Source organism: Lampetra fluviatilis, chromosome 69 (assembly GCF_964198595.1).
Source record: "Lampetra fluviatilis chromosome 69, kcLamFluv1.1, whole genome shotgun sequence".
NCBI lineage: Eukaryota > Metazoa > Chordata > Hyperoartia > Petromyzontiformes > Petromyzontidae > Lampetra > Lampetra fluviatilis.
This window is the reverse complement of record NC_136343.1, coordinates 3,528,366-3,556,203: the sequence shown is the minus strand read 5'-3', so window position 1 is coordinate 3,556,203 and position 27,838 is coordinate 3,528,366. Positions and strand designations below refer to the sequence as shown.

At 45.4% G+C, this 27,838-nt stretch overlaps 1 protein-coding gene across 1 annotated transcript; it reads right to left on the bottom strand.

Moving 5' to 3' along the window:
- Positions 1–62: 62 nt before the first annotated feature.
- LOC144952676 (uncharacterized) lies at positions 63–27,193 on the bottom strand. The gene is made up of 5 exons (XM_078883152.1): positions 27,184–27,193; positions 26,171–26,263; positions 3,445–3,873; positions 1,628–1,900; positions 63–908 (listed from the first exon to the last, which is right to left on the bottom strand). Exons 1-5 carry the CDS (start codon positions 27,191–27,193, stop codon positions 553–555), a joined length of 1,161 nt encoding a protein of 386 aa, XP_078739278.1. The 3' UTR covers positions 63–552.
- Between the last annotated feature and the right edge of the window lie 645 nt (positions 27,194–27,838).

The following is a 27,838-nucleotide window of genomic DNA, read 5'->3' as shown; positions in this document are numbered from 1 at the left end:
ATGTCTCATTTTGCAGCTGTGGGTTGAACATCGACACCTTTGTCACCGACGTTGGTGTCAAGGTCTCAAGTTTTGAATCGGTTCCAGGTTGCTCAAACTCAGATGGCAGACAGGAGAATGCAAGTTGGAGAATGCCGTATTGATCATCACTATTTTATTGTCGAAGAACATCACAACTACTGTGCACAAACCGGGTTTACTAATTGATGGGTGATTGCAGTGCAGCATACCCTTCACGACGCGCCAGAGCAAAGGAGTCGTGAGCCGACTCATTGACGTGCAGAGCATAGGGCGATCTGTGAGACTCAATGAGTCAGACAGTCTTGAAATAAAATTTCACTCCAATCTCATCTGCATCTGCTTTCGGAGGCGATCGCCTCCGGTGACAGCTGGTTACTGCACGCTTTCCCCGTTCTCTTTGTGCTTGTTCGGAGGGGCACTAGTTTATCAAAAACAGCAGTGATGTAATTTTCTAATCGAGTTGCAAATTAATCTAGGCATCTCCGTCTCTCTCTATACCTCCTCATCCACATCTCCCATCTCTCCCTCTCTCTACGTGTGAACGTGCGAGCTCTGGTGCTCCCGGAGGGCGCCGGCGCGTGCGAACCTGCAGCCGCACTGGGCGCACGCGTACTGGGGCCGGCGCTGCCCGGCGTGGGCGCGCGCGTGCGCCCGCAGGTTGGAGCTGCTGGTGAACGCGCGGCCGCACTGCGCGCACACGTGCGGCCGCTCGCCTGTGTGCGTGCGCGCGTGCTTGCGTAGTGTGGACACCGCCGCGAATGCGCGGCCGCACTCGGTGCAGACGTGCGGCCGCTCGCCCGTGTGGGTGCGCGCATGCTGGGCCAGCTCGCGGACGCTCAGGAAGCGTCGGCCGCACTCGGAGCATGCGTGGGGCTTGTCTTTGTCCTCTGTCACAGACGGGGGGAGCGGAGCGAGACGAGAGGGGAGAGGTAGGGCCGTGCACGGGGGGGGTTAGTGCGATGAGGGGGGTGGTGATAGGATGATCAGGTAGGGACAAAGAGGTTGGCAGAGAGGAAGATGACAGCGAAAGACGGAGGAAAAAACTATTATAAATTCTGATTGAGGGACATCTTTGAAGACAATATTGTATTCGATATTTCTCCCTCCTTGCTCCACTCCACATAAAGACCCAACACTGCCCATAGACCCAACACTGCCCATAGACCCAACATTGTCCATAGACCCAACCCTGCACATAGACTCAACATTTCCCCTGTACATGAAGCAGTAACTTTCTTTCTTTCCTTTATTTAAGTCTCACCTCTTCTCCATTGCCCACGTCATAATTTTGCACGTTCTGCGTTGTGTGAAAAAAATTCCCGAATGGAAGAACCGCGTTATAGCGAAAACGCGCCATGTAAACATAATGCGTCAAGCGAGGACTTGCGTATCTGCACTCTTAGATGTTTTGTGACATTACCAATAAATTATATAAGCCGTCGTCGTTGTTGACCAATCTGGATATCGCCAATGTCACGGCAGTCAAACACAAAACCGCCACGCACCTAGGAACCCGAAGTCGCAGCCAACAGCAGCAGTAGCAACCAATCAGAAAACAGGAAGCAAGCGGAAAACAAGCAGCAAGCGGCAGCAGCAGAGCGCTCACCGGTGTGCCGCTTAAGATGCTGCTTCAGGTTTGCGGCATGCGGGAACGCCTTGCCGCACAACTCGCAGACGTGTGGGCGGTCACCCGAGTGAGTGCTCTGGTGCTTGCGCAGCGTGGAGTGGTGTGAGAAGGCCTTGCCGCACAGCTCACACACGAAGGGCCGCTCGCCGGTATGCGTCGTCTGGTGCCGCTGCCGGCTCTGGTTGTCGAAGAAGGTAGCGCAGCAGCGCTCGCATGCAAATCGGCGCTCCTTCACGAGCCCCGCCACTCGCTCTGAGGTCAGAATCAGAAATTTCGATCAATTAGACTGCAGGAGGAGGAGGAATCGTATGGAGGGGTCAACAAGTTACGACAAGAATAAAAAAAGCTATAGGAGTGTAAAGTAGCGAAAAGGTAAGCAAGTCACAAAAAATGTATATATACAACTAGATTAACTACATAATTACAAATTGAATAAGTACATAATTCCTGCCGATTTTTTTTTTTATACAAAATGCAAGCTTGGACAAGGCAGCAAAACAACAATAAAATAATTCCCAGACAACACACAGTCCTTCAATAAAATGGCACGTAAAAACGTAACTATCGAAACACGGGTATAGGTCACACAGCTATAGGTTGCATGTGACACGCGAGATGGGTGCGAGACGAGACGAACATGGCAGACGCAAACACAGCAGGGGAAGCTACGAGATAGGGGACACCCACTGCCCTCTCTCACCTAACACCGTATAATGGCATTGTTCGTTCTGTATCTTTTTTCAGTGTAACAGCCATCTTTCCATCCTGAAACCTCGCCCCCCAAAGCATGCCAACCTGACTCATCTCTTTCCCTTCCCTATCATCAACCCCTCTACTCCTTCCCATCCCTCCCCTGCATTTTGGTGACCCCATGTGCCCTCTGTAACGGTCACTCATTCCTCGGCCCTTGCACTGTCCTTGCCATCTAAATAACTCTTTCTTACCGATTTTGAACTATGTAAAGCGCCTTCATCTAAGTCACCCTATAAATATAACAAGATTAATAACCCCATCGACCAGATGGGTGCCTCAATAGTTGTCATCAGCTCACAATCAAAGACATTTGCGAGTTAAAATACTAGTTTTGTAATTGACTCGGCACAAGATCCCTGTCAGTTCAATAAAGTTGGTACCATTTCGTGGGAAAGTCAACAGTGATTGTCGTATGGAGAGATTTGCCCCCACTCTTATAAAAAATATAGATGTTTCACCACTGGCCCAGGACTGTAGAGAGATGATAACTGCCTGACTGCTCATTTGAGCAGGGCATCACATTGTCTTTGATTATCGAATACCGTGCTTTGTATTGTCATTTTAACAAATGTTTATCTCCATTGTAACATTGGTGTCACGTCCAAACGGAAATAACCAATTTGGATCTCTCGCAGAGTAGTATGTCACCGTGTGTTAAAGAACCCACAAAAATGGATATCAAAGAGCCACCTCTGAGATCCCATTCAGTGACCTCATGTCCACATACGCAGTACTCTCCCACTCACTCTGCAAATGAGTGAGGTTTGTCGCATTGCAGTCAAACCAATATTACTAATTCTCAGAGCTGGAATTTCAACAAGTTGTCATGGTTTTTCATGCAGTCACAAATAAAATCATCTTGAAATTGAGCCAGGGCCTCCCAGACATTTCACAGCCAGCTTTATGCATAAGTGGACCGCGCAAACCTTGTGGATACCATTGGCCTCCTGTCACTCATAATGGACAAGTTACCCAGGATCCCACAACCCTGGTGAGCAAATACAACCTCGCACCGTGCCCGTTTGCGCTGTCCATGCCCTCACCCGCGTGCGTCTTCTCGTGTTTTCGCAGGAAGGCGCGGTGCGAAAACGCCTTCCCGCACGTGGCACAGGCATGCGGCTTCTCGGCCGAGTGCCGCCCTTGATGCTTCTGGAGCGACGTAAGCTGTGAGAAGGCGCGGCCGCATGCGGCGCACACGTAGGGCCGCTCGCCCGTGTGTACCCGCCTGTGCTTGACGAGCGACGACGCCACGGAGAAGGAGCGCCCGCACGCGGCGCATGCATAGGGACGCTCGCCCGTGTGGGTGCGCGCGTGCTTGGTGAGGCTGGAGCGCAGCGCGAAGGCCTTGCCGCATGCAGTGCAGGCGTAGGGCCGCTCCCCTGTGTGGGTGCGCGAGTGGCGCCGCAGGTCGCGCGACTCGGCGAAGCAACGGCCGCACTGCGGGCACGCGTGGCGCTTCTCCTTGGCACGAGCTGCAGTGGCAAGGAGACGGGAGAGGGAATGTAGGGAGGAGTTTGTGTGGCAATTACAATAACAATAGTAAAAATTTTGTAAAATGGCTTATTTTATCCATAAATCTCACAAATGCGCCACCATGTATAAAAATCAGGAACAGAACCTGCAGGGTAAATGGCCAAAACTAGTGGGCGTTAAAGGTGAATGTACCCACTCACTCACCCACTCACTTACTCACCAACTCACCTACTCATTCGCTCATCTACTCACTCACCTCCTCACACACCCACTCACTCACTCTCTCACTCACTCAGAACCAGGATAAAAGGCCAGAACTAGAGAGTAAAGGGGAATTTACAGAGGTGAGTTTTAAATACAGACTTAAATATATCTCACAATTCTGTCTTATTAGCAAAGGCAAAGTGATGTTCCGAAGCTTGTGAGCTGCACTAGAAAAAGCCTGATCACCCCAGGAACAGAGCCTTGCACTTGGGGTACTTATGTAGGGGTATAGCGCTGGCTGCTGGCGGAAAAGGGTAACTGCGGTGTACGGCTGTACTCGCTGCAGTATATACGAAAGGTCATAGAAGGGGTCAATCTTCACCATCCCGGGGTGCTGTTAGTCAGACAGCCTACCAACTGTTCTAAGTAGTACCGCCGACAATAGACGGTCTTAATTATAAAAGTTTACACCCACGTAGGGTGTGTGTATATATACCGATGGTGCTTGTGAAATAAAGAAGTGCCTACAAGTATTACTGTCTCCAATCTGCGTCACTACACAAGGAAATAGGATAAATAAAAAAATTCAAACAATCATACGATGCCAAAATAAAATCAGAAAGATAAATTATGAAAATAGATATAAATAGATATATAGATAGTTGTGCATAGCACTGGAGTGGCCAGGCGACAATATTATCACTAATTCGACTTCTCTAATCGAACCGACCAAGCAGCTCTCTCTAAATCCTACGGCTGCTAGACCACCCAGATTTTATGGCCTTCCAAAAATCCATAAAGAAGGTACTCCACTCCGTCCTATCGTATCCACCATGAACTCTCCCACCTACAAACTGGCCCGATTTCTGTCTGAGACCCTGCTTCCATTCACGGATAAGACCACCTCAGCTGTACTTAATTCAGCTCACTTGGTTTCTCTAATCCAGGACATCTCACTATCTCCAGATGATTTGCTTGTCAGTTTCGATGTAGTCTGTCTGTTCACCAAGGTACCTGTGCCTGACACCATTGCAATCATTGAATACTTGGTCCAACAGAGACTGAATCCTAATGTACCAAGTTTGGTGAGGCACTGTCTTACCAACACTTACTTCACCTGGAATGGTACATTCTACAAACAAAATGAAGGTACCCAAATGGGTTCTCCCTTATCGCCAGTGGTAGCGAATGTTTTCATGGAGAAATTTGAAACAGATGCAATCCTGACATCCACCCTACGTCCTTCCTTGTGGAAGAAACACGTAGATGACACGTCCGTCATCTGGCCACAATGGTCAGCCAGTACTGAACCAATTTTTCAACCACATCAATTCCATACACCCATCCATCAAATTCACCATGGAAATGGAGAAGGATGGTAAGCTACCATTCCTGGATGTTTTGTTTGAGAAGAGACCTAACGGCTTGTTGGGACACTATGTCTACAGGAAAGCCACCCACACGAATTCCTATAGAAAGCCTGATTACCACCACCATCCAGCCCAGAAGAACTCCCTCATCAAAACACTACACCATAGGGCCCATAGCATCTCCGACCAGCACCACCTAGCCAGTGAGCTTGAGCACGTACACCAAGCCCTCAAGATGAATGGATATTCAGACCGCACAATCCGTAAAGCTATCACCACAACCGTTGGGAAAGAACCATCTGAGGACCCAACCAAAACTATCACCTTGCCATACATAGCAGGGGTCACCAAAAATATTCAAAAACTTTGAACAAACACAAGATCCAGGTTCGATTCAACACAGTACACAAAATCCGCGATTTGATCCCATGTGCGAAGGATGTAATCACATCCTTCGCACATGGGATCAAATCGCGGATTTGACATGCAATACCCCGGTGTCTACAAACTAAGCTGTCTGCGGCAGTAGTTACATTTGGAAAACTAAGCGACATGTCTCGGACCGTGTTCGTGAACATAAGGCAGATCTGAAACACGGTAGGACCAATACCTCAGCCGTGGCTGATCAATGTTTAAATGCAGTGGACTCACACTAAATGATTTCTCCAAGATTAAGGTACTCTGCAAACCCACTGGCTATCAAAAAAGATTCGTTCATGAAGCCATCCAGATATATAGACAGACACAATTTCAACCGAGATGGGTACAAACTGAACAATCATTGAAAGAACGTTATTAACCAGTTTACGTCATAACTGGCTGTGATGTTTCCATCCTACCTTCCTATGTTAGCAGTTATTTTCGACTCTCTGATTTAACATTAACAGGTTCACACTAACACAGCCGCCGTTGCTCGTGTCCTCGATGTGGCGGTGGCTCTGCGATCTTACATTGCTAATCTCTCACAATACAATGGCCACCTCCGCGCCCTCGTCGTGGAGGTAGCTCTCCGATCTTACATTTACATGCAAATTTCTCACTTTAACATCACTAGCCCCGCCCACTTCGTTCATGACCCTTGGGCTACACCCATTTCAAACCATTAAAACAGCCTGCCTCAGCAGCTTTCCCCCGCTTTCCTTTTTTTCTCCTGATGACGATTTTTTGTGTTGCGATCGAAACGTCGTGATAGTTTTTATTTTATTTGTATTCACTTGATTTGCATTATTATAATTTTATTGTTATTATTTTTCTATCTACGCGACTTTACCGAAAGACCTAAAGAAGATATTGTTCTTCCGTTTGTATTTTCCCTTTCCGTTTGTAAAAATACTTTTATACTCCATGTGATTAGACCTTTGTTGGTACTGTACCTCACGAGCTGCTGAGAGCACAGGGGAGCCGGGCGCTACACAGGTGTACTGTTGCAGGGTATCTATTCTATCCTCTTATTTAAGTTTGTGTGTGTACACGAGGTCTGTCTGTTACAATAATTTCGTCGGTGTGCTCCTTTTGTGAATTATTTTCTATACTCCTCTTCCTCAAAGTCTCACCTGCACACACACTGTCTAGCCATTCAATTTGTGTGCAAGGTCTAACATATTAAATACTTTTTTGTTGTCTTATACTGCAGGAGATTACAAATTATATTTGTTCCCTTCTCTCCCAGGGAACTTTGTGTGAGAGTATTCAGAAAAGTTGGTAAACACGTATAACGTGATATACCACCTTTATTTAAAACAATAAATATATTTTTTCCCATTTTTTATGCTTTTGAGAATACATATGATTTGGCTAGTCGCTGTAGAGTATATTAAGTACACGTAACATGTCCACCAGACCCATGGCAACCTAAGCACAAGCTGCAGCAGATACCCAAGGACTATCTTCAGGGTCTGTAAGGTGACCACAGCCACAACAGCAGCAGGTGCCTTGACATGAGTGGGGAATCTTATGCTATGTCTGTAGTGAAGTCCAAATTTATCCATTATATAGGTTTTTTTGGGGTTAGATCGAGTAAATATAAATGTGTCTTTAAACCCGCCATCACCCGAAACAGCCATATAGTAAGGTTTGTCACGTAAACAGAACATGCAATGTGTTACTAGTGTAGGGGTGTTAAGGGAGGACAAACAAACACACAAGGGGTGGTTACGCCCGCACGCGTAAGGGTGCCTACATCCACGTCCGCATCGGTTAGCCCTGGGGGGCTGTAACGGCGCTGTGGTCCCCCACGGCCCCACCCCTCGGGGGGGAGTTGCTATATAAGGCGGAGAGCCGGTGGGCTCGGGGTTCAGTATTCAGCTTAACCAGTGAAGAGTGAAGACCGACTAGATAGGCCCTGGGACTCCCCTGGCTCGCTGTCCTTCTAAGGACCGACCAGGGCAAGCCAGTGGCGTGGCCCCGAGAGCCCAGAGCCGATGCTCTTGTAAGAGCCGGTCTGGTTGGCTAAGGGTGCCGAGATCCTAGCTTGGCCAGAGCTGGATCAGCTAGCCTCCCCTAGCTCTCGAGTGGAGGACCTGGGAGCAGGCTAGCCGGGCTAGTGTTAGTGGGGTCTCCCTGTTAGACGGGTGAAGGGGCCATTACCCCTTCAAGTGTTGTATACATTGGCCTGTGTTGAGTGTAAAGTTATAAAAAATAAGTGTGCCTCCAACTACGTCGTCTACGTCTCCTTGAACTCACTACACTAGTACAGCACACCGGTGTGCTGGAGAACAAATACAAAACATTTGCAATCTGAGTACGACGATTAGGCAATAATTACAACGAGCTTCATTAGGCGACAACCAGATTTGTTGAGAGATCCTCCTGTTTCGTTCCTTAAATAGAGGGTTGCATCATTTGAGGAACGGCAGCAAAGACAACAGCTTCATCCGCTTAATTGGGAGTTTCTCCAATTTTTTGTTTGAAGAAAAGTATCCCCCCCATAGAGGTCTACGTGGAAGCGATGGCCACCATCATTCCTGCAACCTCGATAAAATGTGCCTAAGATGAGTGGGAAAGCATTTTTCTTTGTGGAATCTGAGGAAATGGCAAATGCTACTGTGAAAAAGGGGCTGACGATCAATGATTGGCACCTCGCCTTGGAGCCAGTCATCACCTTAAATGTGTGATTGTGACCAACATGCCCCCCTACATTCCAGATAAAGAAATATGGGATCATCAAGTGAAGTTGGGCACTCTCATGTACAATGTATAGCCTGTGCCTCTGGGCTGCAAAAATCCTGCATTGAGGCATGTCCTGTCTTTTAAGAGGCAAGTCTACATGCTGGTGCCTAACAGACAGCTGGAGGATGGCTCCTTTGTAGTGATGAATCAAGGTAGGGCCCCATAAGCTATTTTAAAATGCAACCTGTGTAAAGCAGATGGGCATATTTAGACAAAATACCCTGGAATGGCAAAGGCCTAACCCAGCAGGGATGGGACTGTGGAGGGGAAGAGTCACAAAGTGAAAACCCCAAGGAATGGCTCAAGAGAGTAGATTCCAACTCAGATCTCCCAGATTTAGAATCGGACGGTACACCCATGCCTGGGAGAGATAAAGATAATAATGGTGACAAAGATGGGGTCTTCACTGTTCCAGATGTCCCAGAGGTGGGGCCCACATGGAGAAGAAAGCCCATGCCAGGATTGAGACCAAGTGCAGGACACCTTAGGAAAATCGACAACTTCAAATAGATGCAGAGCAATACCTAAGCCTCAGAACAACACCCGCACCTTCCCTTGAAGATCCAGTAGACGATACGCTGAGGTCTGGGAATAATGGTGATGTCACCCCCTCTACTCGAGGGATGGATAAAGGGGCGAGTGAGACAAGTCAAAAGGGTGCGACTCAGAAGGGAGGAAGGCAGTCACAATTTAGACCTCAATGAAAAAATTAGTGAGGCAACTGAGTTCCCAGCCAACACAAGCAGTGAAGTGTATGGAGGAGCCCAAATAGGGCCCAACATGCCTCCGTGCAGTGGGTAACCGAGACGGTGACAATGGAAGCCCGTCCTTGGAGGTGCAAGCAACATCGACCATCACAGCATCAGCAGAGGATACTAAAGAAGGCAGAGAGTCCTCAATGCCGCGAGGCTGAGGAAAGGAACCCAGAGGAGGAATTGGAAGAAACCCTAAGTACAGACAGTGGGGTGAACCGGACGTATGCTGATCTGACCAGGATGACACCAATATTATCTCAGGTGCAGCTGTGGGAATTCCTAGATGGAGTACAGGGCTCAGAAGAGAGAATTAATGGAGCTGTATCAAGGAGGCATGATGTAGAGGCCATTTTATTATCCCTACTCCATATTGACAAGGGTTTCAAGAGGCAAAGGAAATTGTCATTTGCAAAGGAAAAGGTTCAGGTACTTCCTGAGCCAAATAACGACATGGAGTGAAAACATACTGACAAATCCATTAATGCATAATGGTAAGGATTGCCTCGCTCAATGCAAATTGATGTAGAGGTGTACTGAATAGCCACTTTGTGTTGTCCCTTAAAAGTGAGCACAAGGCCTCAGAGCTGTTTATGCAGGAGACACACCTGATAGCAAATGAAGATGATGATTGGTGAACTGACTGGAAAGGGGATGCGTCGCCTTTCTCATACTTCTTCTGGGGTGGCAACGTTGTTTGCACCAGGGTTTACACCCACCGTTGTTGACCAACTGAAGTGGTACATGGAAGGGCCCTTAATGTAAAAATAAGACTAAAGGACATTACTGTCTACCTCATTCATGTATATGCACCAATCAATAATGCAGACAAACTTCCGTTTTTCTGCACATTGTAGAGGCACCTCGCAAACATTCCAAATGATGAGTGTGTGATTTTGGGAGGCGACTATAATTGCACACTGGATGTCCTTGACCACACTGACACTGAACAATGCAAAATCAATGTCTTGAATGCCTTGCAAAGTCTGCTTCACATATACGCTCTGATCGATGTATGGTGGATACAACATCCTTGGCAACAAAGTTTAACTTCATGAGATTCAGAGCTGACAGGACAGTGTTGCAATCAAGGATTGACCGTTTTTATATCTCAAAACACCTTGAAAATAGTGCAGTTTTATCCAGCATTTTAGCTGCACCACTGACAGACCATCAACTCATACTACTTCATATGAAGATACAAGGAGTCCCATGTGGATCAGCATACTGGTATTTTAATAATGCCTGTTTGGAAGATGCCATCTTCACTCATCTCTTTGAGATATATTGGGAGTAGCAAAGGAAAATAACGTCTCTATAATAACCTAGCACAATGGTGGGATAGAGGGAAGGTACACGTTAAAACAACGGTGTCAATCATATGCCTGAGGAAGTACACAACGAATTGACCAGGACATTTCTCAGGTTGAGAGCAGGGTCCATAACATAGAGCAACAGCACAAGATTGGGGACAATCCAGGCCCACTACAGGAATGTACGGAGACCATGGAATGTCTAAAAGGACTGCAGAAAGAGAAGGCAAAAGGGGCATTTATACACTCTAGGTTTAAATACATCCTTGATATGGATTCTGGTTCACCACTTTTCTTCTCATTATCGAAGCATAATGGTAGGCATAAGGCAATTGAGGGGGTGTTTGATGATAATGGGGTCCTTGTTTCACACAATGGTCAAATAGCCTCAATAGTAGCTACATTTTATAATAATCTATTTTCCCTAGATCGTATATCTACACAGGCCCAAGAGGACATCTGGAAGGATTTGTCTACTTTGGGCGAAGAAGAGAGTGAGCTTATTGAACAGGGTGAATTAGACAAATCACCAGGGATTGATGGACTAACAGGATAATTTTATCAGTATTATTGGCACTCCCTGTGGGAAAAATACAAAAAAAGTTAATGGTGCACAGACTGCTTCTGTAGATTTCAGAAGAGGTATCATACAAAGATGTCCTGTCAGGAAAGCTCTATATCCTTGTCGTAGAACCTTTTATGTCTACTTCGATGAAGACCCACCTGCTTAACTCTGACACAACCCAGTTTGAAAGTTACTCTTACAACTTATGCTGATGACAGTCTCCTCCACTTTACAAACCTTTGACGATATTAAATGGCTACATGAGTGCCAAGAGGTATACTCCAGTGCGTCCTCCTCTAAGTTGAATTGGGAGAAATGCAGTGGGCTACTCGTGGGGAAGTGAGACAAAGCCCAGTTCCCTGAGGTGGTCAAAGCCATCATTTGGAGCAAAAGATGCCTTCAAAATCTTGGCAAACTCCTGGGGCCTGGAGACACACTGCTCCAGAGTAAATGGGATATTTTGGAAGGGTAAGGAACCAACCTTGGAGGCACCTGTGTAAAACCCACCTGTTCAGAGGGAAAACCCTGGTAGTGAACCAGTTGGTTGCATACACATTGTGGCACCGCTTTTTTTCCCTTACTCCACCTGCTTATTTGATTTCCAAACTTCAGAGGATGATAGCTAACTTATTTTAGTCATACAGGAAGCACTGGGTTGCTCCTGGAGTTGTAGCTTTGCCACTGCAGTGAGGCAGGCAAGGTCTCATGTGCATAGAGTAAAATTTCCACCTTTCGCTTGCAAGCCATACAATGGCTTCTGTACACAGCCCCATCACCCATGTGGTGTTCCACATCATCTTTCTAAGTAACCTAGGGGCCCTACAGTGCAAAAAGCTACTTTTCTATACGAACATTTTTGGTATCCCACAATCGCAGATTCCCAATTTCTACAGGAGTGTCCTAAAGACCTGGGGTTTCCTTGTCATTACCCTTAATACATCCCAGTCAGCATCAGATCTTGTTCTCAAACCACTTTTGCAGAATCCTGACATGGGACTACCCTCTCTTGTGAGCTTAGCCATAGAGAAGGGTATGGTCGATGCATGTCTCACCAGGGTAGGCGATCTGGTGAAATGAGGCATGCATGGTCAGTGGCTTCTCTCTACTGAGATGGCTGCAATGACAGGACTGCACTCAATAAGACTTTCCACGAAAATTGTGTATGAGGTGCGGAAGGTTTGCTCAAAAGCAGTAGGAAGCACACCTGATGTGAATGTTGGTGATATGTCAGCTCATGGTAGTCCAGTGTCACCAGAGCTGACTATCGAGTCAGTAAGGAAGTACCCATTCCTTTTTTCGCAGCACTGTGTACATAACGGGAAGAGAACTTCCCAAATGTAGAGCGAAAGAAACTGTATTGTCCTAAGGTTCACTTCCATCATAAAAAATACTAATGTTGCACAAAGACCATGTCTGGAGGGACACAATTCCCTGCATTGATTGTGTACTCCTCATTGAGAGCTGTTTTACTCCAATCTAACCCCCAGGATGATCTGAGCTGGAGCAATGCCTATGGTACAGTGACCACAGATACTTCTATGACACATTTCGCAGATACGAAGCCAGAATTTATATTTTGTGGTGGAAATGAAACAGTTGCCCATCAGTGTATACACTGGCAAAGCCTCGGCTCACTATTTAAGCTCCTACGAAATAACTTACTAAGATTTTAACTTCCTTTCTCCATTGCGATTCTTATTTTTGGACATAAGGGGAATGAAGACACCAAATACATAGAGGGTTTAGTGAACTTTTTCATGAACAATTTCGAAACTGGAAATCTATAGGACCAGAAAATGTGCAAATGAAGGAAATGGCTTATCCAGCCACTGTTGCATCTTCAAGGCCCTGGTTTCTGCCAGAATTTGGCTGGAATTTCGCTGCGCTTAGTTGACGGTGGCTGTTCCATCCTTTTTGACGCATTGGGCTACAGAGAGTGCTCTGTGTGATATGACTGATGAAGGGGATTAAGTAATTCTAGATTTGAAGCTTTCGTGACTGCAAGGATTCATATTCTTAGGTTTTTTCGGTAAAGTCACGTAGGTAAAACATTAAAATTATTAAAAGTAAAATAAAATAAAAATCACGACGTTTCGGAGGCAACACAAGCTTCCGTCTTCAGGTGGAACCGTCACAGCCACGACAGCTGTATCAAGTAAATGAGAGATTGCAAGAGCTACCACTCCGTATATAAAATAGTTGGAGAGGGGGGAAGGGCCAAGTACGGCACACTTTTTATTCATATGGTAAGGTGAGGCTTAAGAGGGTGAGCCTTTGTTATGGAGAGGTACGGTTTGTGACTAAGCCTGGCCTACATAACAAGTGTGAAAAACGAGAAACAACTAAACATGGTAAAAACAAGCCTGGCTGTCTATCAATAACCTGTAATAGTTGTCTGTCAAATAAGATTGGCCAAATAAGTGTAGTTAAATCTTTTTTGCATGGTTAATCACATCTTTCCAATGATTACTCAGTTTATAACCATCATCACGGTTTAAATTATGTCTGTGTTTGTATATTTGTATGGCTTCGTGTACAAACCTTTGATGGTAGCCAGGAGGTTTGCAGAGAACCTTGGTCTCGGAAAAGACAATTTCATGAGAGCCCACCGAGTTGTAGCAATGATCGGCAACGGCCGAAGAATCAGTTCTGCCGTGTTTCAGATCTGACTTGTGCTCGCGGACACGATCAGAAACATGCGGTCAGGGCCCGATGTACATGTCTTAATGTCTTACATGTCTTAATTCACCGGCCAGGTGGTGGAATTAAGACATGTACATTGGGCCCTCAGGATGAACGGATACTCTGACTGCACTATCCGCCAAGCTGTTTCTCCCACCACACAGAAACAGCCACATGAAACTCCGACCAAAACTATCACGTTACCATACATAGCAGGCGTGACCAAAAAGATCTCCAAAATTCTAAACAAACATAAGATCCAAGTCCGATTCAGTATAGTGCATAAAATCCGTGATCTGATTCCATCTGTGAAGGATGTCGTTCCTGACTTACAGTATCCTGGAGTCTACAAATTGAGTTGCATTTGTGGTGATTGCTACATTGGAGAAACGAAACGTCATGTTTCTGATCGTGTCCGCGAGCACAAGTCAGATCTGAAACACGGCAGAACTGATTCTTCGGCCGTTGCCGATCATTGCTACAACTCGGTGGGCTCTCATGAAATTGTCTTTTCCGAGACCAAGGTTCTCTGCAAACCTCCTGGCTACCATCAAAGGTTTGTACACGAAGCCATACAAATATACAAATACAGACATAATTTCAACCGTGATGATGGTTATAAACTGAGTAATCATTGAAAAGATGTGATTAACCATGCAAAAAAGATTTAACTACACTTATTTGGCCAATCTTATTTGACAGACAACTATTACAGGTTATTTATAGACAGCCAGGCTTGTTTTACCATGTTTAGTTGTTTCTCGTTTTTCACACTATTGTTATGTAGGCCAGGCTTAGTCACAAACCGTACCTCTCCATAACAAAGGCTCACCCTCTTAAGCCTCACCTTACCATATGAATAAAAAGTGTGCCGTACTTGGCCCTTCCCCCCTCTCCAACCATTATATATATGGAGTGGTAGCTCTTGCAATCTCTCATTTACTTGATACAGCTGTCATGGCTGTGACGGTTCCACCTGAAGACGGAAGCTTGTGTTGCCTCCGAAACGTCGTGATTTTTATTTTATTTTACTTTTATTAATTTTAATGTTTTACCTACGTGACTTTACCGAAAAAACCTAAGAATAGGATTAAGTAATGTTTAAGGTATTTGTTTTGTTATGTCTGTGAACACAGTACACAATGGGGTTTCTGTTAAACAAGAAATGATGTAAATGTAATATATTTTTTGTAAAAAAAGGCAATAAATAATAACAAACTAAAAACCAAAAAACACATGATGAACAAAACAAAGTGCCGAATAACCGAGGATTTGTTAGTTTTTCATGATAGAAAAAAAGCAGAGGATAGGTAGAATATGTAGGTGTGTATGGGGAGTGAGTGAGGTTGTGAGTGGTTTGGTAAGATGTCGAGAGCCGGTGAGGGGGAAGCGGTGTGGGTGACGTGAAGGACAGGGTGATGTGGTTGATGTGGGAGTGCCTTGGTGAATGGGTTTGGGGAGTGAATTTGTAATCTCTATGCGAGTCTGAGTATCAAAGTGAGAATATGGAGTTAAAATAATCTATGGTCTCTTCGTGAGACTGTGGTTTTCTGTGCCAGTCTATGGGTCTCTGTGCGAGTCTATGGATCTCTAAGTTAGTCTGTGGGGCTCTGTCAGTCTATAGGTATTTGCGTGGGAAACGACAGCCTTCACATGGCCTACCTTGTATGCCATTATTATTTTACCTTAAACAGAACTAACACTGTCATCTGGGCGAAATTGTCATCGTTAATTTGAATCAAAATATGATCAGCAGAACTATATGCTGAAAAAATAGCCTTTTTAAAGGAGTCAAACATCGTACTTCCTTAACACTGGTCAAAAACACCGGTTTAAGTTGATTTGAAACTTTCGTGACTGCAGGAATCCATACTCTCTGGTTCTTTCGGTAAAGTCACGTACAGTAGAACCTCTGGTCACGAACGCTTATGACCACGACCAAATCGGGTTACGACGAAAAAATTCACAACATTTTTTAATCTTGTCACGAACACACACTCGGGTAGCGATCAAACACGGCCGCGGCCGATTTCCCCTTCCGCGCCATTTTTTTTTGTAAGCGCCAAATTTCCTGTTGTTTGTTTACAAACAACAGCGACCCACGTGTGGGCGCTTGCTCAGTCAGTTTGCTTATTTGTTGAATTACACAAAGCGTAACAGTTATGTATATAACTTTTGTTATATAAAATTCCTAGCAAGATATTAATTTTGTGAGTGTAGTCAAAATCGCTAACATAAGAACCCGTTAATCTCTTCTCGCATCATTCATACGATGATGCGGTGAAGTAAACGTTCATACGATATTACGGTAAATGCTTCCAAAAACAATACTGTACCCAAATATTACTGTTAACTTACTTTCAATAGAAACATGAATTGCTCATACGAATATTCTCTCTCTCTCAGAATCGACCGACTGATGTAGCAGACGAAACAATCATCTTGTTGAACGATTCTAAACCTTGACGCGACAATGTCAGTTTTCTCTGTAGTTCAAGGTTTTCTCAGTGTTATTCAATGTTTTTACATTTAGTTTACTATTACACTGTGAATTCTATGGCATAATTAACTATTTTTGTGCTTAAAAATCTTTAAAAAACAATATTTATATACAGTTCGTAGGAGTCTGGAACGGATTAATCGTATTTACATACAATCCAATGGGGAAATTAGGTTCGAGTCACGACCAAATCGGGTTGTGACCAAAGTTATGGAACGAATTATGGTCGTGACCAGAGGTTCTACTGTAGATAAAGTCACGTAGAGAGAAAAAATAATAAAATAAAAGACGACGTTTCGGTCTCAACACAAGTGTCCGTCTTCAGGTGTGAAAAAAATGATCTGCTGTTGTGGCTTTATATAGGCACGAGAGGGGAGAGGGAAGGGGGGGGAAGGAGTTTGGCTGTGGGAGTTCACAGAGGAGAGGGGGAGGGTTTGTGGTATGCAGGGACGAGTGGGGCTAGAGAAATTAGCAAGTAAATGCACTTGTAGTACAAGTCGTAATCGGATGACGACAACCGGGTGGGTGAGGACGACGACGACAACCGGGTGGGTGAGTGAAAATCATAGCAGTTAAAACTTGACGTGGTTTATCACATCGGTAACACTCACATCTGCTGCTGTTGCTTCCCCTAAAGCTAAACGGATCCTGTCTAAGGCCAGCCGAGCCCTAATCTTAGAAAGAATAAGGCTGCTCCGATTTGAACTTGATAATTTAGACAAGACTCTCTTACAATCACATTTAGCATTAACAGACAAAATGTCAACATCTGATTGGGACCATGTGGATAACATGACTGTTTCTTCAGCTGCTTCAATGTCAACCTAAAGCAAAGCCAACTTGATTGCCAAATTCAACCTCCTGTCAAAAATGAAACCCGAACCACACTTGGAAAAGTTAGATGTTAACAAAGATTGTTATCAATCACAGTAACAGCCCAATTTCTGACAGCCTAAAATCGGTACTCGCTAAGGGATTAAATTTCGCAGTCACCCCCAAACACATCCCAGTGAATGACATCATTGCCGAGGTCGACGTAGCCCTCAAAGGTCTGGGACACATCCCGGCAGACGTTGCAAAATCTGAAATCGCTATCCTCAAGAATGCTAAGAAACCCATGAGCAATATTAGCAAGAACGAAATGTTTGCACTCGCTCAATTAAAAAATAAAGATGATATTGTCATCCTCTCAGCCGACAAGGGCAATGCCACTGTCATCATGGATAAAACCACATACAACAAAATTCAGGACCTTCTCAATGATGGCTGCTATACCAAAATTAACAGAGACCCTACCAATAGCTTGGCTACTAAAACCAACAAAATCATCACCAATTCGACTTCCCTAATCGAACGCACCAAACAACTCTCTCTAAAGCCCGCAGCTGCTAGACCACCCAGATTTTACGGCCTCCCAAAAATCCATAAAGAGGGTATTCCACTCCGTCCTATCATATTCACCATTAACTCACCCACTTACAGACTCGCACGATTTCTGCCTGAGACTCTGCTTCCCTTCCCGGGCAAGACCACCTCAGCTGTACTTAATTCAGCCCACTTGGTTTCACTAATCAAGGACATATCACTGTCCCCAGATGATTTACTTGTCAGTTTCGATGTAGTATCCCTCTTCACCAAGGTACCCGTACCTGATACTATTGCAATCATTGAAGACCTAGTCCAACAGCGATTGGATCCTGATGGTAAGGCACGGCCTTACCAACACTTATTTCACCTGGAATGGAACTTTCTACAAACAGAATGAATGTACCCTAACGGGCTCTCCCCTATCACCAGTGGTAGCAAACATATTCATGGAGAAATTTGAGACAGCGGCCATCCAGACATCCACCCGACGTCCTTCCTTGTGGAAGAGATACGTAGATGACACGTTCGTCATCTGGCCACATGGCCAGCCAGTACTGAACCAATTTTTCAACCACATCAATTCCATACACCCATCCATCAAATTCACCATGGAAGTGGAAAATGATGACAAGCTACCATTCCTGGATTTTTTGATCGAGAACAGACCTGATGACTCATTGGAACACTGTCTATAGGAAAGCCACTCACCCAGATTCCTATTTAAAACCATCACTCCCACCACCATCCAGCCCAGAAGAATTCCCTCATCAAAACACTACACGATAGGGCCCGTTGCATCTCCGACCAGCACCACCTAGTCAGTGAGCTTGAACACATATGCCAGGCTCTCAGGAGGAATGGATATTCTGACCGCAAAATCCGCAAAGCTGCATCCCCAACCATGGGTAGAGAACCATCTGAGGACCCAATCAAACCCATCACCTTACCATACATAGCAGGGGTCACCAAAAGGATTGCCAAAATCTTAAACAAACTCAAGATCCAAGTTCGGTTCAATACAGTACACAAAATCCGTGATTTGATCCCATCGGTGAAGGATGTGATTCCGGACATGCAATGTCCTGGTGTCTATAAGCTGAGTTGTGTCTGCGGCAGCAGTTACATTGGTGAAATGAAGCGACGTGTCTCAGACCGGGTTCGCGATCATTGGAGGAGTTGGCAGAACCAACTCCTCGGCAGTGGCGGATCATTGTTTCAACGCTCTGGGCACACATGACATTGTTTTCTCCGAGACCAAGGTGCTCTGCAAACCCTCGGGCCACCTTCAAAGATTTGTTCACCAAGCCATCCATATATACAAACACAGAAAAAAACTTTGAGAAGATAGATTCAGATTGAGCAATCATTGGAAGGATGTGATAAACCACGTGAAATTTTAACTTCTATGATTTTCACTCACCCACCCGGTTGTCGTCTTCCGATTATGACTTGACTACAAGTCCATTTACTTGCAAATTTCTCTAGCCCCACCCGTCCATGCATGCCACAACCCCCCCCTCTACCCCCGGTGCTAGCCCCCTCCCGTCCCTGCACGCCACAAACCCTCCCCCCTCTCCCCTGTGAACTCCCACACCCAAACTCCTTCCACCCCCTTCTCTCTCCCCTCCCGTGCCTATATAAAGCCACAACAGCAGATAATTTTTTCACACCTGAAGACGGACGCTTGTGTTGCGACCGAAACGTCGTGTTTTCTTTTATTTTTTCTCTCTACGTGACTTTACCGAAAGAACCAGAAAGTACCGGTGTAACTATCAGCTGCAACAGAATATCAACAGGCATATGCACACATCGTCTTCATAAATAGAAAATGAATGACCAACCACAGTGCGATTGTGACCATGCAATCCAAACTACGGACCATATAGTAAACCATAGTCTACACTCATTCATTGGAGGAATAGTAAAACTGCACAAAATCTCTCCTGAAGCCATCTCATAGCTATCAGTCCTCAACATTCACATTTTGCTGCTCAACAAACTGGCATTAGCAAGAATGTGTGCATTTGGGTCTATCTGCAAGCCTGTGGAGCTCTGTCACAGACTTACACAGAGACCCGCAGAATCACAAGATCTCAGTGGGGCTGGCTAAGTGTCTTTGACCGCTGCACCTCCTCAGTTACAATGGTAAAACATACTTTCAAGATTGTGTTTTTATTCACTCACCTCTATGCTCCACTCTCAAGTGTCTACTGAGATCTGCGCTGGCAGTGAAGTTGACACCACACTCCAAGCACCGATGCTGACCCTCATCACCCTCCCCACCCTCTCCACCCCCAACATCCTCACCACCCTCTCCATCCTCCCCACCCTCACCATCTTCACCACCCTCTCCATCCTCCCCACCCTCACCATCTTCACCACCCTCGCCCCGCTCTTCACCAGTCTTCTCAGAAACATCATCTGCAACAGGTGCAGTGGTGGCAGTGATGGTGGTGCTGGCGATGCCACCTGTGTGGAAAATTATGCATTACATTCAAAGATGGCGGTGATAGTGACGGTGGTGATGGTGTTGGTGATCGTGGTGATAAGAGGTAGAGTAGCGGTTAACGCGCTTCGCTACAAACCTGGTGACCCAAGTTCGATTCCCCCTCATGGCCAACATTGATGACGAAAATCTGAACCAGTCCCGGGCCTCCCCTAGATCAACTCAGCCTCAAATGAGTATCTGGTGCAGTGTATAAACATCGGCACTTGGGGCCAAAGGCAGCCAGGCATGGTGCTGGCCACCCACCCCCTTGTGTGCCATGCCGACCTTCATAGGTGCTTGCTAACTTGCCTTAACAGCCTGTTAAGGGGATACGGGGGGTTTTGGTGATGAAGGTGGTGATGGTGTTGGTGGTATTGATGGTGGTAGTGAGGGTAGGGAGTAGTGTAATGGTGAGCATGCTACGATACGAACTCGGCGAACCGAGTTCGATTCCTGCTCATGGTCAACATCAGTGACCATTATCTAAATCGGTCCTGGGCCCCCCCCCTAGTCGACGAGTGGCGATGGTATAAACATCGCCACTAGGGAGACATAGACAGCCGTAGTGATCGTGTTTGTGATCCTGGTGATAGTGATGGTGGTAATAGAGATTGTGGTGTTGATGATTGTGGTGGGTGTGATGTTGGTGGTGTTGGATAATACCCCCACCTCAGTGGTTGCCACTAAGTAACGCTGTGGTGGCTGTGGTAAATGCTACATTGGACAGACGGGACGTAACATTAGCGTAAGACTAAAAGAACACCAAAGGAACATTAAATTATCTCAAATACAACTGTCAGCAGTGGCAGAACATGCTTGCCAACAAGGACACTCAATTTATTTTGAAAACGTTGAAGTGTTATGCATAACTAATTATTACTGGCCAAGACTAATGAGAGAATCCATCGAAATAATTTTAACCTCTCTGACAGCTGCAGACTTAGCGCAGCCTGGAAGCGTATTAATCTTGATTTGAAGCTTTCGTGACTGCAGGAATCAATACTCTTTGGTTCTTTCGGTAAAGTCACGTAGGTAGAAATAAAAGATCACGACATTTCGATCGCAACACCGTCATCCGGTGAGGCCAACCCTGCAGTGTTGAAAGAACCAAAGAGTCTGGAAGCGTATTATTAAGTAATACACAATACATATTGCAATTCCTTATAGAGGAGTCACATGCTAATTGGCCGATTACTGATCTATGATATAATTGCAATACCGCCCCACCTCCGCCTCTGATCTCGAAACCTGACGGGGTTCAACAATGATGACGTCATCCTGCACTATTTAAGACCGGAAGCAGGTGGATGGCTTTACTATTCTGGCAAATCACCCGAAGATGCTGGATGTAATTACCAGCAAAACATCATACTCAAATTCTAAATGTTGTGGATTCACTCTTCAAACACACTGGTGGGCGTTTTGTTAACGTGACACATTTTTTACTGATTTGCCGTGTCGGGTGGTGGAGGGTTGCGACACATTTATAATAACTCGATCTAATCCAAAAACCTTTATTATGAGTGAGTGGTAGTGAGGGTGATGTTGACTGGTGGCTATGTATTTGTAGTAGCAGTGGTATCATGACACTCACCTTTCCTTTGCCGGTTCACCAGCAAAGCCTTTCGTGGTTGCCCGATTACCTTTTCACCATCACCACCACTTCCTTGCACCACTGCCTTCATTGCATGTTTCCTAACATTCACCCCACACGTCCCACACGCCGCTGCGGGAGACGTCTGCCGTTGATGCTGTTTGCGCGCTAGCCCTCTCCTGCCACTTCTTCTCCCGCACTCAATGCATGGTCGCAACTTCAGCTCTGACCAACGGGAGCAGAGAGAGGAGAGAGTGGGGCAGTGGCATCAGTGCTGGTGATTCAGTGCAGCAACAACATCGTCAGTGGCAGCAGAATCATCAGCAGCAATACACGACTTCAATAATCCGTGGTGATCTGGTGAGACCAAGCATTCTGTAATCTACATCACCCTTAAATTTCGATTTAAACCTTCATCAGATTCACCATGGAAGTCGAAAAAGATGGCAATCTACCCTTTTTGGATGTCCTAATTAAAAGGAGACCTGATGGTTCAATGAGCCACTCTGTCTACAGGAAAGCCACCCATACGGATGCTTACCTAAAACCGGATTTCCACCACCATCCATCCCAGAAGAATTCCCTCATTAAGACTCTATACCATAGAGCCCAATGCATATCCGACCAGGAACACATTGCCAGTGAACTCAAACACGTACGCCAAGCTCTTAAGGCTAATGGTTACTCCGACTACACAATCCACAAAGCCATCACTCCTACCATCAAGAAGGATCCTGTTGAGGAGCCTTTCAAAACCATCACCTTACCCTACATTGCTGGGGTCACAAAAAAGATCTCCAAAATCCTGATAAAACACAAGATCCAGGTCCGATTCAACACAGTACATAAAATCCGTGATCTGGTCCCGTCTGTAAAAGATGTGGTTCCAGACACACAGTACCCTGGCGTCTACAAACTAAGTTGCCTCTGTGGTAGCAGTTACATTGGAGAAACCAAACGACATGTCTCTGACCGCATCCGTGAACATAAAGCAGACTTGAAACACGGTAGGACAAACACCTCAGCCGTGGCAGATCACTGTTACAATTCAGTGGGCTCACATTGACTTTTCCAAGACAGAGGTTCTCTGCAAGCCATCTGGCTACCATGAGAGATTCGTTCATGAGGCGATCCACATATACAAACACAGAGACAATTTCAACCAAGAAGATGGATTCTGGCTCAGCAATCATTGGAAGGACGTAATAAACCATTTCGGATCTTAACTGATTGTGTTCACGTTTACGGTGACCTTCATACCGCAGTCCACTCACTGGCATTGACTACATATCTTGTATTCTCCGCAGGGAATGGATTCTTTGCTCCGCTGCAAGCCTCCTACCACCACTCTCCCATTGACATATTTCGTTGCTTCTTCTTAGTATCATTCACGCGACGGTCAATGGTATAGTGTATAGCGGATTGTTAAATAATGAATAGTATAAAATTGTAATGTTTAATACAATGTATAAAGTAATATATAGTATCGTAATTGTATAGTGAATATACAGCAGTGTGACATACAGTAGGGTGGGTAGAATAATACATAGTGTAATGGTGTATAGTAATACAGTATATAATTTAATGTTGGGTTTGTCTATGGCAGTATATAGTAGGGGGTAGACCCGTGTGATGTAAGAGAATAAAGTTTAGCTGGAAGCATATTATAATTTTGCGACATAGAATTATAATGTATTACTTACTGTTAGTAGATCAGCTTATTGGAGAGTATATTTAGTATACTGATGATACTATGTAGTTTATACTTTAGTTGTTTACGTGGTGGTTGAGTTACTGCAGCTACATACTATTAACATTCCTTCACTTTATTAATGCTACTCCTACCCCCTCCCTTTGATTCTGCTAATCCTACATAATGCACGGGCATAATGACTTTAAACCCCCTTCCCACCTCCTACGCACTTCACAAGTAGTACTAATCCCATATCTGCATTTACCATAAATATGCTAAATTCCTATTGATATGCAAATTATTCTGTTAAGGCGCACATTCCCGCTCCAACCTAGCTTAAATAGACTCTCCAAGCCTGGGGCGTGTCATTCAGACGCTGCCTTCTCGACAGACCTGTTTCTTCACCTGAGGACGCCTGCTTGCATTGTGGCCGAACGTCGTGAGAATTATTTTATGTTTTATTTTTATTATTTTATTACTTCCCTTCTCCATCACCCTGTGGAAGCGAGTCCCATAATCTGCAGCACCGTGATTCTTTCTCGCTCTGCTGTGTCATGATTCTTTCTCTACAGCTCCACGATTCTCTCTCTGCAGCTCCACGATTCTCTCCGCTCAGTAATACTCTCTGGAACTCCGTAATAAAAAAAACTTCACACAGTGTACATTGCAAGGCAGCCAGCAACTTCTCTGCTATGTGGGGTGCTTTCAAGAAAATAAAACTGATATTGTTATTAAATTATATTAAAGCTTATTCTTTGGGTCTTTAGGTAAAGTCACGTACAAAGAACAATAAAATAATAAAAAGTGAATAAAAAATAATAAAACTATCACGACATTTCGATCGCAATGCAAGCAATCGTTATCAGGTGAAAAAAAGGGGCAAAGATGCTGAGGCAGGCTGTTTTAAAGGTTTGAAATGGGTGTAGCCCAAGGGTCATAAACGAAGTGGGCGGTGCTAGTGATGTTAAAGTGAGAGAGATTAGCATGTCAATGTAAACGGCGGCTTTGTTAGTGTGAACCTGTTAATGTAAAATCAGAGAGTCGAAAATAACTGCTAACATAGGAAGGTAAGATGGAAACATCACAGCCAGTTATGACTTAAACTGATTAATAACGTCCTTCCAATGATTGCTCAGTTTGTACCATCTTCTCGGTTGAAATTGTATTATTTTATTGTTCTATCTACGTGACTTTACCGAAAGACCCAAATAATATTAATTCCTGCAGTCACGAAAGCTTTAAGTCAAGATATATTAAAGCCGATAGAAAAATTATAAAATTCGAATGACATTATAATTGTATTAATCTGCAGGCGGTGGTGATGCAGTGTGCCGAGGATTACGGGGGGAATCAGCTGAAATTATATAGCAAATTTCAGGGTCAATGTTGCCGCGGCGCCCCTCACAACCATTTATGGCCTTTGGCCAGGAAAGTCACGAAAAAAATTGCACACGAACGACGCATTCACGCAAGCACCCGATGCTCCGTTTTTAAGTTTTACAATGAAACAACTTTGAATTGTATTATGTTTTGAAATAGATAATTTTATTTCTTCATTAAAAGCTTATATCATTTTACATCTGGAAGACTTAATTGAAAACGACATTTCATGTGCATTTTCTCTCATCGTTAAGTAGATGGCCTTTCTGGGGGTTCGGTTCAATGCGGACTTTCACCTGTTTGGGATTGCGGGATCGAGATAAGGCGACATAGAGCTGGCCGTGCGAGAAGACCGCCGTCTGCAGATCGATTCCAACGTAATCGAAAGTCTGTCCCTACGCCTCCGTCGTTCATGCAGGGGGCGCGTAGGTTTGCAGCCCCCCCTGCATGAAAATGACAGAAAGTGCAACGTTCATCACAGATAGATAAGGTTGTGCGCTTATATAAGAGTATGACTGTGACATTACCCGCACCTCCGATTAGCACGATTGGCCTCGTACGGTGCAAAAGAAGTTCAACATACATACATTGCTAGTACCGAGCCTTGAGGGAGATCACTGTTCATAATCCTCTCCTCTGAATGGCCCGAATGACAGAGGATGACTCAAAGGCGCGAGGGGACACCACGGACAAGACAGCAGCCAGGTGGTGAGGAGCTAACGCCAAATTCCACCCCCCCCCCTCGCTACACCAAGCTCTGCAGTTATTTACGTGTGAAGGCGTTACTGGTTCAGGTAGTGAGTGACTGCACATGTGAGGGAAGAGACCAGAGGACCCGGAAAAAAAAAATCACTGCGTGTGAGGGGTTTGAAGGGTGAGTAATATTACTGTTATGTTGTTTTGGTGGTTGGTTGTGGTGGTTGTGTTGTGTTGGTGTGGTTGAGGTAGTTATTGTGATATTTATGTTGTAGTGTTTTTGTTGTGGGGTTAAGGTGTGTGGTTTTTTTTGCTGTGGTGGTGTTGTGTTTGTTGTGTTGTGGTGGTGTTGTGTGTGGCTGTAGTTGTTTTTGAGGTTGCATGGTTGTTTTGTTGTGGTTGTTGTTGTGTGGTTGTTGTGTTGTTGTGGTTGTTGTGTTGTTATGTAGTTGTGTTGTTTGTTGGTTGTATTGGTGTGGTTGTTGTTGTGTGGTTGTTGTTGTGGTGTTATTGTTGTTGTCACCGTCTCCACCCGCCTCCGGCTCCACCTCCACCTCAGCCAGGGCCCCGGCACCACTTGGCTCCAGAGAGACACGCGGACACAGAGACACCAACTCTAACAGACACACGAGGACACGGGGAGGTCAATGGAGACACTGAGGTCTATATAGGCACTTTGGAGACATTGGGGAGACATGGGGAGACACTGGTGCGATAAACGGACACACTGGGATATGAAGGGAGATATGGAGGAGACACCGAGAGGCATTAGGAGATAAGGCAAGATACGTGGAGGCGCAGAGAGACACTGTCGAACAAGACGTAAAGGGAGATGCTGCAACACATGGGACGAGACTGGGAGATATGGGGAGAGGGAGAGAAGGGAAATACAGAGAGATACTGGGGAGACACATGGAGAAGCACTGTCGAATATGATGAGATAGTGAGATACTGTGACACAGGAAGAGACTGGGAGGTAAAGGAAGGCACAGGGGGGCACTAGTAGACAAGGGGAGACATGCCCTACCTGGGGACACTCAACCCACAGTAAACATGTCGACACTGCCCTAAATGACATGTGCAGAATTATATCAGGGTGCCTCAGTGCCACCCGTTCCCTGCCTATATGCACTATCTGGCATAGCACCCCCTAACAATCAGGAGGACGGTTGCAAATGACCACGACCGGCAAATCAGAGAGTGGGACGTCCGTCGTCCGCTACGTGGCCATCAGCCAGCACACCATCGTCTGACATTGAGAAACAGCTTCTTGTGCTCCACTGTATCACTGACCACATCACCGGAATCTGCTAAAACTTCCCTCTGGCAAAAAAAAAGTGAAAAATCAAGTGACAAAACTGCTGAAGGGAGCCGGTGAGGAATCATCCCCAGTGAGGAGCTCGCATCTGGCTTGAATTCCAAATGGCTCGCATAGTGGAGCCTAAACGGACTTTGAGTGGTTTTTGGCAGATGCAACTCATGCAATCATTGGACTTCCGCACAACTGAACAATGGTGCTCGTCAGGAGAAACAAACCATGGATCATCTCCTGAAATGGCCTGTAGCTCCACAATGCACTCAAGATTTGACATTGCCATCACCAGAAGCGGTGGCCTGTGCAGCATATTGGGGAGAGACTATACAGGTTGGATAGGAGACAAGAAGAAGAAAGTAATATACATAGATACAGGAAGACACTGAGAGGAACGAATAAATATGTGGAGACACCGGAAGACATGACTGGGAGACTGAGATCCCATGGGAGACATGGGGATACACGGATAAACGGCAAATACATGGAGAAGCAGGAAAATAGAGAAACCATAGGGAGAAACTGGGATACTAAAACTATACTATTTGTATTTAACCAGGCAATACCTACTGAGCTGTGTAGCTCTTTTTCAGAAATGACCAGGCCAAATGATAGCTCAACAAAGTCACTTATCATGTGGAAATGTATAGCAGCCAAATACATGTTTCTAAATGTGGAGGGAAAAACCGGAGGACCCGGAGAAAAATCCACATGACCATGGGGAGAGAGACTCTCAAGCTCCTAATATACAGCAGGCGTCAGGGTTGAGATCGAACCCACAACTTCCTCTATAGCAGGCGATGTAGTTAACATCTCCGAGCCACTGCGGCCCCCAGGGAGACGCGAAGCCACATGCTCTCGGGCTCTCACCCGTGTCCC